General features: G+C 50.1%; 1 protein-coding gene across 1 annotated transcript in view; it reads left to right on the forward strand.

The window, feature by feature from the left end:
* The window catches only part of SIN3B (SIN3 transcription regulator family member B), a 37,049-nt gene that overhangs the window by 13,828 nt on the left and 8,866 nt on the right, over nucleotides 1–14,355 (forward strand). Inside the window, exons 5-10 of the mRNA XM_082652391.1 lie at nucleotides 5,085–5,207; nucleotides 6,287–6,376; nucleotides 6,835–6,953; nucleotides 10,998–11,205; nucleotides 12,494–12,610; nucleotides 13,732–13,970. Coding sequence (XP_082508517.1) covers nucleotides 5,085–5,207; nucleotides 6,287–6,376; nucleotides 6,835–6,953; nucleotides 10,998–11,205; nucleotides 12,494–12,610; nucleotides 13,732–13,970 — 896 coding nt within the window. The remainder of the gene's footprint in view (nucleotides 1–5,084; nucleotides 5,208–6,286; nucleotides 6,377–6,834; nucleotides 6,954–10,997; nucleotides 11,206–12,493; nucleotides 12,611–13,731; nucleotides 13,971–14,355) is intronic.

Below are 14,355 nucleotides of genomic sequence, written 5' to 3' on the forward strand. Positions count from 1 at the left end.
TTTGATTTGCATTTCCCTGCTGACTAATGACATTGGGCATTTCATGTGCTCGTTGGCCATCTGTTTATCTTCTTTGGAGAAATGTCTATTTAAGTACTTTGCACCTTTTTTGCTTTGTCTCTCTTGCTGGGTTGTAAGAGTTCTTTGTGTGTTCTTGACATTAGTCCTTTATCAAATATTTTCCTCTATTCTGTAGGTTGTCTTTTCACTTTCTTGTTAGTGTTGGTGCGCATCAGTTTTAAATTTTGGTCAAGTCCAATTGCCTATTTTTTCTTTTGTTGCTCATGTTTTCAGTGTCAAATCTCAGAATCCATTGCTAGTTCTGAGGTCATGAAGGTTTACCTAAAGTTTTCTTTTAATACTTGTACAGTGTTAGCTCTTCTATTCAGGTTGGTGATCCATTTTGAGTTAATGTTTGTATATGGTGAGGTAGGGGTCCACTCTACATGTGGCAATCCAGTTTGTTGAGGAAACTGTTCTCTTTCCATCATTGCATGGTCTTGGCACTCTTGTCAAAAATCAATTGACCAGAGTTTTATGGGTTTATTTCTGCACTCAGTTCTAATCCATTGATCTCCATGTCTGCCCTTAGGCCAGCACCACACTGTCATGATTACTGTAGCTTTGTAGTAAGTTTGAAATCAGGAAGTGTGAGTCCCCCAACTTTGTTTTTTTTTTCAAGATTGTTTTGGCTAGTCAGGGCCCCTTGCAATTCCATATGAATTTAAAGATTGGCTTTTCCACTCCAGCAAAAAAGGCTGTTGGGATTTTGAAAATGATTGCATTGAATCTTTCAACTGTTTTGGGGAGTATTGCCATCCTAACAAGATTAATCCACAAATACACAGCATTTTTCCATTTATTTAAGTCTTTAGTTTCTTTCAACGGTGTTTCGAAGTTTTTTTTTTCATTGTGTAAGTCTTGCACCCCCTTGGTTAAATGTATTTCCAAATATTTTGTTCTTTTTGTTGTTGTAAATGGAATTGTTTTCTTAATTTCATTTTTGGATTATTCATTGCTCATGTATAGAAACCCCACTGCTTTTTTGTGTTGATTTTGTATCCTGCAACTTTGCCGTATCCAGTTTATTAGCTTTGATAGTTTTCGTGGATTCCTTAGGATTCGCTAATATAGTTTTCTTTCTTCCTTTCCAATTTGGATGCCTTTTATTTCCTGTTTTGGCCTAATAGCTCTGATGGAACTTCTAGTACTATGTTGAGTAGAAGTGGTGAGGGTCAGTATCCACATCTTGCTCCTGATCTTAGAGGAAAAGCTTTCCATCTTGCACCATTGAGTGTGATGTGAGCTGTGGGTTTTCCGTAAGCACCCTCGAGTTGAGGAAGCTCCTTCTCTTCTTAGGTTGTTGAGTGTTCTCTTTCCTCTTTTTATTCTTCCTCTTTGCCCTCGACGACAACTTGGGGTGTGAGCACACAAGAGTCCATCCTTCCCACCTTCCTGTGTCACCACCTCCTCTCCCGGGTCTGCTTCTTGAATGAAGATGCAGTGGGGGCACAGGGCTGGGGGGCAGTGGGTCTTGAAGGAAGGGGCTCGGGGGTGATAGCGGTCTGAGTTTGGATGCTGTTCAAGACTCTTAGTCGATTGGGCAGACTTCCGGTGTGCGGGTCGGGGCTTGTCCCCGTGTTACTGTCTCTGGGACACAGAGCACCATCCCTAAGAGGAGGTTCCACCCAGAAGCACTTCCTGACTCAGAGTCAGAGAAGCTCTGTGCCCATCCTTCGGGCTGAAAACAAGTCCAGGAGCTGTAACCAGTCCTGCCCACCCGCCCAGAGCCTTGTGTGTCCTGGGGGCCTGGACAGAGCCCCGTGAGCACACAGCCGGGGCCTCCTCGGGCTCTGGGTGCTACAGGCAGGCTTGAGCTGGCCGTGTCACCTCCCAGGCCTCGTTGCCTTCTCTCTCACACGGGACTGACCGGCCCTCCTGCTCGGGTGGGGACTGAGCTGTTGTCCTTTAAGTGCTTCTCGCGGGGCCTGGCTGGCGCTCAGTGTTCCGGAAAGAGCAGCTGCGGTTGTGCTGGGAAAGTAGGCCTAGAATCCCGTCTGGTCGTCTCATCCACTCCTCCCAGGGTCTCCCTCTGCATCTCCAGGACCAGCCGGCTGCCTGGCCTGCTGGAGGCTCTTGGGGGATACCGGGGGGGGCGGGGGGCGGTTGAAGGAAGCCCTTGTCTGGACTCCCCGGGGGCAGGGAGCTCACCTCTACACTGGGCCTCTCAGCCCAGCTGCCTCCTCACGGCCCCATCCCCGAGTCCAGCTTTCTCCTCTGAGTCCATTACCTGCCCCGCGGATCTCTCTGAACTTCGGAATCCCTACTTGGTTTTTTTCTCCCTGTTCCCAAATAGCTGTCCTTGGCAGTCCTAGCATCAGTCCCATCTTCCTTCTCTGTATGCTCCTGCTCGTCAAAGACTCTCCTAACTGGCTCCGGGGGCCGCGTGGCTGAGGAGCAGAGGGCTCTCACCACCTCCTTCCCACCTCATACCCTTCTTGTGTTGGCTTAGCCCAGGGTTGTGGGTGCTTGGGCCTCTGTGCCCCTGGGAGCCCAAGCGACATGCTGTCACCTGCTGTAAAGCCCTGTGTTGCTCCCTTGTACAGTTGGTGGATAGTTTTTGGGTCTCATCCTCTTGGGTCTTGGCCTCAAATCTCACCTCTGACCCTGGCGTTGGCAGCTTTTCCCCTGAACCCCATCCCCGCAGAGATGTGTGCACAGTGGCATCCCTGGGTGGCCTTCCCAGGGTCATTGCTGTCAATGCTTCAGGGTCCAGGGGCAGTCTGCCCTCATGGCCTCAGGGAAGAAAGCCCTGGCTCTGTCCCTGGCCAGCTTTTGCTGCTGCACAGCTCACATGAACGTTTTGCAGGCCTTGGTTCCTGAGTTATCATCTTGATGGGTCAGGGTTGAGGGTGAGTAGAGCCTCTTGTCCTCTGAGGGCTGTGGTTGCAGTGCCCCCTGGTGGACACAACTTGGCATTTACCAAGTTGGACACTGACAAAGCCCACCCTAGAAAATAAGCATTTCTCTCAGAAAATCACCTGCCCACAGAGTTTCTTTAAATGGCATTTGCTGTCAATTCAGCAGTGTTTTTTTTAAGTGTATATTGTGTAATTAGAACTGTCTTGTACATTTTAAAAGAGTTAATCAACTTTTAAAAATTACTAAAACGCTCATAAATAATTTGTCATATAGAATGATCTTTTCATTAACTTTTAGATTTCTGTTAAAACTGCAGGAAAAAGAAACCAGAGGTGAAATTTGATATTGTCCTAATTAAACTCGACTGCTTTGCCTAGATCAGGGCTTAGCAAAGTTTTTCTATAAAGGGCCAGACAGTAAGTATCTTAGGCTTTGCACACCAGACAGTCTGGGTGGCAAAGACTCAGCTCTGCCGTGGTAGCGGGAAAGCAGCCACAGGCCCGTACGTCAGCGAATGGGCATGGCTGTGTGCCAGTCCCTATGTGAATGGTCTTTGGGGGTCTTCTGCCTCAGGCATTTGCACATTGGGACATTTAACTGAAACCAAAGAACTGCCTGAACTGTTAGGGGAAGATCAGTGGTACTGAGCTTGCCTTCCAGCTGGGTGAGCTTAGCTGGGCGAGCAGTGGGTTACCCACTTTCCTCTCAACCCCGCCCCCCCCAAGTCGTACTTAGTGCGTCATATCGTCACCTGTCCCCCTCCTTTAGGAATTGGTGTTTGCACCTGTTCTGGGATCTACAGCAAATACCAGTTGAGAATTATTCCATATTAGGTTCTTGGAGTAGCCTTGGGTCTTCGGATAACTAATCCCTCCAAAGGAGCTTAATCCTCTAAGGGACAGGTTTTGCCTGTAGTTAAACAATAGGTCTTTATTATTATAATTATGAGTATAAAAATAGTACATGCTCATGAGAAAAGTCAAGCATTCGTGAGAGCATCAAGTATGAAAAGTTAGCTTCCCTTTTTCCTATTCTCAGTTTCCTCAAGGTTAAGTACTTACAAGTGTCTCATAGTATGTGTCCTTCCAGAAATCTCTGAATGTGCAAACAAACGTTTATCCTTTTAAAAAAGATGGCGTCCCATTTGTTCTGCCCCTAGGGTTTTTTCTGTTTGTCATAACAGTGTATCACGTATGCCTGTCCCTAGCAGTGACACAGTGGACACAGAGACACAGAGCTAACTCATAGCTGACAGTTGCCTCTGTTTGGTTTGGATGCACCACGACTTGTTCACCCGGCCCACGCTTTGGGCTGACAGCACACCCTTCACGTAGTGTCTCTGCATATAGGCCCCGTGGTGGGAGCGGGTGCAGGCAACATGAACGTAGTGGGGCTGATTGCCGTGTGCCTCTCCAGCCCAGCCCTGAAGAAAAGCCATGGTCTGTTCACCTTCCCCCCTGCCTGCTCTGACTTTCATACAGATGCAAATGCCGAATAGATCCTTCCAGAACCATTCTTCATAAATATTGCCAGCACCCTGACCTGTTAATCAGTGCTTGGTATAGAGCCTGGGAGGACTAGCAGTGAGCACCCCACCAAGTGATGACATTGTCCCCAAGATGCGTTTTCTTATTCGTAGGAAAGATTGCAAACTTGACTGGAACCCCTCCTCCCCCGCCCCAGTGACCTGGCACCGTCAACTTCTTCCTCTTGCTGCCAGGGCCTTGCACATTGCTGGTCCTCTAGCCTGAAATTCTTTTCCTTTCTGTGGTGCGCTCGAACATACAGGCAGACACCCTGTCAGTGGTCTGCTGGGTGAGCCCCACACGCCAAGGCCCAGCTTCAGTGTCTCCCCACTGAGCCCTCCCTCACCTGTCAGGACCCTCGCCCATCGAGGCCTTCCATGAGCCTTCTCCCAGCCTCACAGTGCGCGACTGTGGTGAGCTGGGTACACGGGTCTTTCCTCCAGTAAACGTGAGCATCTTGAGAGCCAGGGTCACCTCACACTGGGACAGAGCCCCTGGCCCATGGCAGACCGTGCTTGCTGGGGCCACGAGCTGAGCTGCAAGTGGTTCCACGCACTAGGTTACATTGAGAACCAGCACTGATGGGCCTGGCTGTGTCTCTCCAACGCTGACCACCTCCTGTGTTTGTGTCCTTAGTTCACAGGAAATGGGCCATGCGAAATGAACAGTGTCCAAAAGAGTGAGCACGAGAAGAATCTGGAACACAGCAAAAAGCGCTCTCGGCCCTCACTCCTCCGTCCCGTGTCTGCACCAGCCAAGGTAACTGTCAGCTGTGCACATAGGTGTGTGCATGCGTGGACACCCAGCAGCCTGGCCTTCTCTGTAGATGACTTGAGGAGCAATATGCAGAGACCTGGGGCATGAGGCCGAGTCCAGGCTCTAGTCCAGCTTGAAATTCACTGGCTGTTGGACCTTGAGAAGTTGACTCACCTGTGAGGTGGCCGGTCACCTGTGCCCCCTGGCTGACAAGATTGTGTGAGAAGGAGTGTCACCTCCTCTCGCAGAAACCGGATGTACTGCTCAGTCTGCTCCTTTTCACCATCACAGCTCTTTCACAGGCAGGGCCCTTATGTACAGTTGTGCAGGTCGGTTACTGCACAAGGTGCCCTGCTAGGGGGTGAGAGGCACTGAGGTCCAGCTCCTGTTGTTCTCATCACCTGTGATGGTGATTTTCTAATTCCATCATTCTTTATGCATTTACTAGTTGGCTTTCTACTGTAAGGAAGAGCTTTTTTTCATCTCCATTTATTTAATTATGTGTATCTTCATAGACTCGGGTTATAATCCGTGACTATCACTGTTTATCTTGATGCCTAAACCGTCCCAGATCTGGCCAGTGGGGCCCTTTGGGCTGGCTCTGTGTCCTCTTGACACATCCCCATCATTCTTCAGGCATGTGGGAGATGGTTCTGTAGAGCCCTTGATGTCTCAGCAGAGTGGCCAAGTTCAGGTCCCCTTCCCATCACCATCACGGCCCACAGGACGAAACAGGCAGGGGAAGAGGTTTCTGATACAGTATCTAGGGGCATGTTTCCCTGGCTGTTCTTACTCTATGACAATCCCTCCTGACATCAAAAGAGCTAAACTGCTGAAAGTTAGATCCCAGATTGTGGGCAGAGTGGTTGTGTGACCTTTAACCCTTCACTAGGTCATGGAGGCTGAGGTGGGTGGTCCTGAGAGGTTCATCCACGGGGGTCTTGGGCAGACCTCATCCAGCACCTGATGGCAATTCCCATCAGGAGAGCTCAGTGTTGGTGATGTTATGATTCTAATAAAGATGGACACGGGCTGCCCGTGGGAGGCACACAGCATCCATGGCATGGAATTTCTCTCTACAGAAGAAAATGAAACTCCGTGGTACCAAAGACCTGTCCATCGCCACCGTGGGGAAGTACGGGACTCTGCAGGAGTTCTCCTTCTTTGACAAGGTGAGCGGTGGGACCCACGACTTCTGGGCCTTGCCCCGTCCAGGCTGGCCTCGCCCAGCTCAGATCTGAGCAGGCAGGGTTGGGAGCAGGCGACAGGCGGCCAGTGGTGGGCAGCGGGCGGGAGGTAGCGAAACAGGTGGGAAAGGCAGAGCTCAGAGCCCACACTAAGTTTGGGGGCACATGTCTGCCACTCAGAAGCTGTGTGGCATCTCTAAAGCTGGGATGGTCCTGGGGCTTCTGTCCAGAGTCAGTGGGCAGAGCCAGTGAGATGGCTCTAGGCACATGCTGTCTGAGCCAAAGATCACTGCACAGAGAGCAGTCCGCTGCAGACCACAGCCGGCCCCCTTAGAACATGCCTGTGTTGGTGACTCTGTGTGCACCTGGTGATAGCAGAGCCAGGTGTGCTCAGGAGCGGGAGTTGGGCCCGGTAGGGGCCCCCTGACTCGCTCTCCCCACAGGTGCGCAGGGTGCTGAAGAGCCAGGAGGTCTACGAGAACTTCCTCCGCTGCATCGCGCTCTTCAACCAGGAGCTTGTGTCCGGCTCTGAGCTCCTCCAGCTGGTCAGCCCATTTCTAGGGTGAGCAGCACTTCTCGGGGCTCCCCGCTTGGGTTTTGTTTCCGTAAACTCCTTTCACCCTTCTTTTGGCTATTGTTTTTGGAAAATGGTATATGTGTTTTTTTCGATCTTGTCTTGAAGTTGAAGTTGTTACAGAGATCATTATAGATTCACCAGCAGTTGTGAGAAAGAACACAGAGAGGTCCTGGGCAGCGTTCCCTCGTGGTAACATCTCTAGTCAGCGTCATAGCCAGTATGTTGATATTCACACAAGCCACCCATCTTTTCAGGTTTCCCATTTTACGTGTGTGTGTGTGTGTGTGTGTGTGTGTGTGTGTGTGTGTGTGTGTGTGTGTGTGTGTGTGTGTGTGTGTGTGTGTGTGTGTGTGCAGCTGTATCACCTGTGAAGGTTGGTGTGTCCACCACCACTGTCCAGGTACCGAGCAGCTTCAGAACCACGAATATCCTTGTGTTGGCCTTTGATACCCACACCCAGGTCCCTCCCACAGCCCAAGCCCCTGACAACCCCCAATACCTGTGTTCCTTCTCTAAAGCTTATATAGCAAAAGTATTATGTAAATGGAATCACACTCTGTAACCATTCAGGATCAGCTTTTTTCACCCAGCATAATTCCCTGGAGATTCATTATGCTTTTTAAAATTCTAAGAATCAGAAATTACTGGGAAGAATGAAATGACCACACAGCATCCCTGCTGCCCAGAGAGAAACTCTGTTAGCAGATCCGTTACCCGCTTCCAGCACGTCCTGCTGCCCTGTGTGAGCTGCCCCCCGAGGGCCCGGCAGCCTCTGAGGGGGGCGGAGCTGTCCTGGGAGGTGACTGTGCATCCGCAGGTCATGCACCTGTGCTGTGGGAAGGGGAGTCTGCTGGCTCCCAGTGTGCTTCCCACTCACCAGCCCTGTCATGCCCAGCGAGTTTCCTAGCCCGTCTGAGCCTCAGTTTCCATTCTGTCAAAAGGGGGTCATAAATATACCTGCGCAGGGTTTCAGAAAGTTTCAAATGGGCTCTGCCTGAAGACCCTTAAAATAGCATCTCGAGGGGGCTTCCCTGGTGGCGCAGTGGTTGAGAGTCCGCTGCCGATGCAGGGGGCACGGTCATTCAGAGCCTGTGCTCTGCAACGGGAGAGGCCACAACAGTGAGAGGCCCATGTACCACAAAAAAAAAAAAAAAAAAAAAAAATAGCATCTCGAACACGGTGAGTTTGCATTATACGTGACGTGTGCGGCGTCCTGTTTAGCCCCCAAGACAACCCCAGAGGCTGCCGGCCCCTGGGGGCAGCTACTGATTCCCTTTCTATTGATTAAAAAAGTTTTTTAAACTTTTTTTTTTAATGTAAAATAAAACACAGATCCAGGAAACCACATAACAGAAGAACGGCTTGGTGAATCGTTATTAGGCAGACACCCTTGTGCCCACCACCCAGGTCACAAATGGACCTTTGCCAACCTCCAGAAGCCCCTCCACCTGCCATTTCAGTCATGCTCCCTCCCTTGGCTTGGGAGTGACCACCTCCCTACACTAATTACGGTGCAGCCAACCCAGGCGGACACCGCCAAACACACGGCTCAGTCTCACCTCGTGGTCTGGGTTTTGTTTTCTAATACGTCTTGTACGTCCCTCTTCATCTCTAGGTTCCCTCTGCAAGTTTATTCCTTACCGTGTCTGCATTGGCATCCCCATGGCGTGGGTGCATTTTGCCAAATGCACCTTCACATTCCCCCACATCCCTCTGTCAGGAGGCAGTGGTATCCTCTGAGTTCTTTCTGTGGTTTATTCCTTTGTTTATTCATTCACTGCAGGTTGCAAAAGAGAGCATCTCAACAGTATTTATCACCTTTTGGTGACCCAAGATAGATGCTTGATTTCTCCCTTTATTACAGTGTCAGGGTGATGAGTCGCTATCCTGTCTCATCAGGCCAATTAGGAACTGAAAAACGGACCAATTTCTTTGGCGTTACATGAACTCATGAATTTAAACACATTCGATGTGTCTCAATACATTTTAAGCTGAGGAGACTGAGGCCCAGAACGGATACCTCTCACTCTGTCCAGGATAAGCTCTCATAAGAGAGCTTTGCACGGTGATGGGCGAGTTCAGGGGGATGAGGCCTGGAAGCCCACCCTTCGCTCATCGTCTGCTCTTGGGATCTGAGTGTGGCTGTTGAGTTTCACATAAATGGCATCACGCTGTCAGGCTGGGCTGTAGTCTTCTCTTTTTTTCTTTTTTAAACTCAGCAATTCTTAGACCCAACCGATCGTTTTTAGCGACTGCACAGTGTATGTACCATGGTTTTCTCGGCAGGGTCTGCAACAATGGACGTTTATCTCCAGTTTCCCCCTGTAATCCGTGCTGAGATTATGCTCTTGGGCTGGGATACTCAAAGGTCGAGTTAGGGTCATCAGGAGGTGCTTCCTTGGTGGTCCCAAGAGTGTACACACATCAGGGTGACCTTTTCACTTGGATTAACTTTCTGGGACTGCTAAAGGTCTGTTAACGCTCTGAAAAACCACCCAGAGCAGGGTGGCAGGCGTCACACAGTCTCGGCTAAAACGTGGCTGGTTTTTTACGTGGATTTGGACACGCTCACATCGAAGTACATCTGCGCAGCTCAGAATCCAGTGCTCTGAGCTCGGTCAGGGTCAGCTATTCCCGTTTCGACATGTGAGCAGCAGTTAGAGACTCCAGGCGGGGGAGAGGGCCACGGGGATGTGCAGCAAAGTGGAGAAATGAAGCGGCTTCTGCTCGCTCATCTTCAGCTGGGTTCACGCCCACCCCCCTCCCCACCATGAGGCCTCTGTTTGCATGAGCAAGCTTCTTTCTGGGTTTGTACACCCACGGGCAGCTGAGTGCAGTGGCCCAGAGAGCTGCCACCTGGTGACAGCATGGCTGGAGTTGGGGCTGGAGTGGGGTAAGCCTCCACTTAAGAGTGGTTTATCCTGCTGTAACCTCAGGCATCCTCTACACCCATGTTGTTGATGTCTTCCTTCCCTGCATTTCCGTTGGCTTGAGGGTTTTCCTTGTGAGCTGAGTTGGCGGGGGTCCTTACAGGCGGGCCGCCTAGGGGCACATAGTTAATGAGGGGAGACTGCCAGGCTTAGTAATGGCAGGATCATCACACCAGCTGTCAAAATATCTGCACCCTTTCTGTAGGATTTGATATTCATTTAAACATTAATGCAGATGACATTGGGGGTCAGTTGCGTTAAAATCTTCCCATCGACATGCACGACCATTACATTACGAGAATTTGTCTAGGGAGGGTGTCTCCCTCATGAGGGAGGAAGGCCCTGGAGCTGGGAAGCAGATTTTATCTGTCAAGGGCCAAGGGTCACTGCTAACCAGCTTCTGGCATTATGCGCAAGCAATACTACAGGCAATACTAAAGGAGTGGATGTGACCGACTGTTTACAGGCAGATGTGGGGAGGTTGACTAGTTTGCTGATCCTTGGCCTAATGCCCGGCCTCTTCCAGTCAGGGAACATACATCGCTGACCCCAGCTTCTGCCAGTCCAGGTCATTTTATTTGGCGTGTTCAAGGACCTCCTGCAAGTGGTGGGGCCTGGTTGGTGACAGAGGGCTGGAGGGCAGATTCACACACGCGGCAACTTCACACGTGTTGGATGCTCGTTCTGCCTCTCGCCCCTCCTCTCTGATGTTGATTCTGACCATCTTTAACTGCCGGCATCAACATGAAGCCATTTTAACATCTCTAGATCATTCTCAGGAGGCCCTCGGGATGCTACTTACCATTTGTCTTTATTTCTTTTTTTTTTTTTAGACTTAAAAAAAAATTGAAGTATAGTTGATTTACAATGTTGTGTTAGTTTTTGGTGTACAGCAAAGGGATTCAGATATATATATGTATTTATTCTTTCTCAGATTCTATTCCATTATAGGTTATTATAAGATACCAAATATAGTTCCCTGTGCTATACAGTAGGACCTTGTTGTTTATCTATTTTATATATAGTAGTGTGTATCTGCTAATCCCAAACTCCTAATTTGTCCCTCCCACCTCCCTCCGACTTGTCTTTATTTCTGAAGGAAATTTCCAGAACTCTTTGCACAGTTCAAGTCCTTCCTGGGGGTGAAAGAGCTGTCCTTCGCCCCACCCATGAGTGACAGATCCGGGGATGGAATAAGCCGGGAAATCGACTACGCCTCATGCAAGCGCATCGGATCCAGCTACCGGGCGCTCCCCAAAACCTACCAGCAGCCCAAGTGCAGCGGGAGGACGGCCATCTGCAAGGAGGTAGCGCTTCCCGGGGCTCACGTCAGCTTGTGTGCTGCATGCTCCTTACCCCCTCCTGTGTTCCACGTGGAGGGCCGAGTGTTGATCCCCCCGATGGTGAATGGTGGATGGTGCCGGGATGTGCCAAAACAAAATGCATGGGTGGAGATGACAGTTTCTTACCCTGCTGGTGGTTCTGGCAAGCCGCAGAGCGCACGGCGCCAGCATAGGGTTTGGCTTGTTCCTCCGTCATTTAGACTGAGGTTTATTTCTGCCTTGAGCCCGCTCTGTTCCAGGTTCACTGCCCTCAGCATGTTTCTGTTTAGCTTGACCACTGAACACTTTTTCAGAGTTAGTAGACAGGCTTACTGCATTTCCAGAATTCAAGAGTGCCTGCTGGATTCCAGGATATGTAGTCTGGGAGTCAGCAGACTATGGCCCATGAGCCAAATCCGGCCCACTGCCTGTGTTTGTAAGTAAAGTTTTATTGGCACACGGACATGCCCATTTGTTTACATACTGCCTGCGGCTGCTTTGCCAGGACGAGAGCAGAGTTGAGTACAGGCGTGCCTTGGAGATATTGTGGGTTTGGTTCCAGAGCACTGCAATAAAGCAAACATCGCAGTAAAGCGAGTCACACAAATTTTTTGGTCTCCCAGTGCATATAAAAGTTAGGTTTATACTGTACCGTAGCCTGTTAAGTGCGCAGTAGTGTTATGTCTGAACAAAACAATGTATATGCCTTAATTTAAAATATTTTATTGCTAAAATAAGCTAACCATCATCTGAGCCTTCAGCGAGTCACTGATCACAGATCCCCATAACAAATGTAATAATAATGAAGAAGCTTGAAATATTGTGAGAATCATCAAAGTGTGACACAGAGACACAAAGTGAGCATGTGCTGTTGGAAAGATGGCACCGATAAGCTTGCTCGATGCAGGGTTGCTGCAAACCTTCACATTGTTTAAAAAAAAAAAAAGGCAGTATCTGTGAAGCACAATAAAACGATGTATCCCTGTAGACCTGACAGACCAAATGACCTGCAAAACCTAAAATATTTATCTGGCCCTTTACAGAGAAAGTTTGCCAACCCCAAAGTATTGATAGTAAGATTTGTTCACTTGATCAAAGCCACGTTTTCTCTTAAAACCACTTTAAAAGTAATTTTACTATTTGTATGATAAGGTAATTTCCTGTAAAATCACTATTGTTACTTATCCTTGTATCTTCTACGCTGGACAACACAGTAAACCACTCTGGCAGTGGAGGCCTGGCGCGCTGGTCACGGCATTTCCTCTTGGTGCAGGTACTGAACGACACCTGGGTGTCCTTCCCCTCCTGGTCAGAGGACTCTACCTTCGTCAGCTCCAAGAAGACGCCCTACGAGGAGCAGCTGCACCGCTGTGAGGACGAGCGTTTCGAGGTGTGTGTGCAGGCCCGCCTTCTCTACGGCCCTGCCCTCGCTCACCCTGGGATGTATGTATCCTGATCCTCCTTGAGACCTCTCGTCTCCTTTAGAGTATCAGGGATTCCAGCACTTTCCAGCAGGGGGCAGCTCCTGAAAGCCTCCCTTTTCTGCCTTGCTGGCCTCCAGGCTGGCTAGGCATTGTGTGTGTGTGTGTGTGTGTGTGTGTGTGTGTGTGTGTGTGTGTGTGTGTGTGTGTGTGTGTGTGTGTGTGTGTTCATTAACTAAAATTAGGTTCACTTAAGTAAATTTTTTTAATACAAAGTTTTACTGAGATCATTGTAGATTCACATGCAGCTTAAAAAATAACACAGAGTGATCCGGGTGCCCTTTCCCCAGTGGTAACAGCTTGTAAGTCTCTGGCACAGTGTCAGCCAGGATATGGACATTGACCCGGCCATGATCTTATTCACGTCTCCCTAGTTGGACTTGTATTCGTGGGGGGCGTGGGGGGGCAGGGTATCTTGTGCACAAGCCTGTGCATGTGTGTTAGCTCTGTGTGGTTCTCTCACCTGTGGAGGTCCATGTATCCAGCACCACAGCCAAGATACTGAACAGTTCCCCCACCAGGAGGATCTCTCACCCTGTTCCTTTATATCCCCATCCACCTCCCTCCCCAATTCCCAGCATCCATCAACCTGTCCTCCACCTCCTTCACTTTGTCCTAAGTGGAATCAGTCACGTGGTATATAACTTTTGGGGATTGGCTACCCCCAGCACATGTTCTGGGGAGTCACCCGGGGGCTGTATGTACCACGCGTCCCTTCCTCTTCATTGCTGAGTGTAACGTGCTTTTGATGCCTGTGGGAAGGGTCAGCCTAGGACCCATTCCCCTCCTCAGATGGGTCCACCAGTGGTGAGGTCCAGGTGATGCCATCATCGCCCAGGTCTGGACCGCCCCCACACCCCCGTAACCAGCTGTGCTCCCTCCAGTCCCCCAGACCCACATCAGGGCCACCACACCCTGATGTCTATCGTCCCCTCTTCAGTTCTGCACATCCCTTCTGCCAGCCCAGGCCCGTCCCTAGGGCCCCGCTGACGCCCTGACAGCTGACCCCTTTCTGCTTTCCTGTCCATAGTTAGATGTTGTCCTGGAGACCAACCTGGCCACGATCCGGGTGTTGGAAAGCGTGCAGAAGAAGCTCTCCCGGATGGCGCCGGAAGACCAGGAGAAGTTCCGGCTGGACGACTGTCTGGGGGGCACGTCGGAGGTGATCCAGCGCCGCGCCATCCACCGCATTTACGGCGACAAGGCTCCGGAGATCATTGAGAGCCTCAAGAAGAACCCTGTCACCGCTGTCCCCGTCGTCCTGAAAAGGTGTCCTCATGCTTCTGACCACCTTGTCTGCTGCAGGGAGCCCCCCAGCAGCTCATTAGTGCTGTTTGTCATGGGTGTAATCGTGAGGGGGTCCCTGGGGTCTCAGTCTGGTTGGTTACAGTGTTTTCCAGTCTTGCTTCATCTCCCCATTCCATTCCCGAGAGGAAAGCACAACTGTCAACAGTTGTTTGTGTCCTCCTAGAACTTTCTGCCATGCACATAATCATGTCTCAACATGAACATGAAAAGTAACTATTCTAAAGCACAAATGGGACCATCCTATATCACGGCTTGCCTTTTATTTAATCATATGTTTGGGACCCTCACTGTGCCAGGGAACAGGTATTGGTTAAGTGGCTGCCCTCAGCCAGGTGCTGTGCCCAGC

This window comes from Grampus griseus (assembly GCF_964374135.1).
Source record: "Grampus griseus genome assembly, chromosome: 3".
Taxonomy (NCBI): Eukaryota; Metazoa; Chordata; class Mammalia; order Artiodactyla; family Delphinidae; genus Grampus; species Grampus griseus.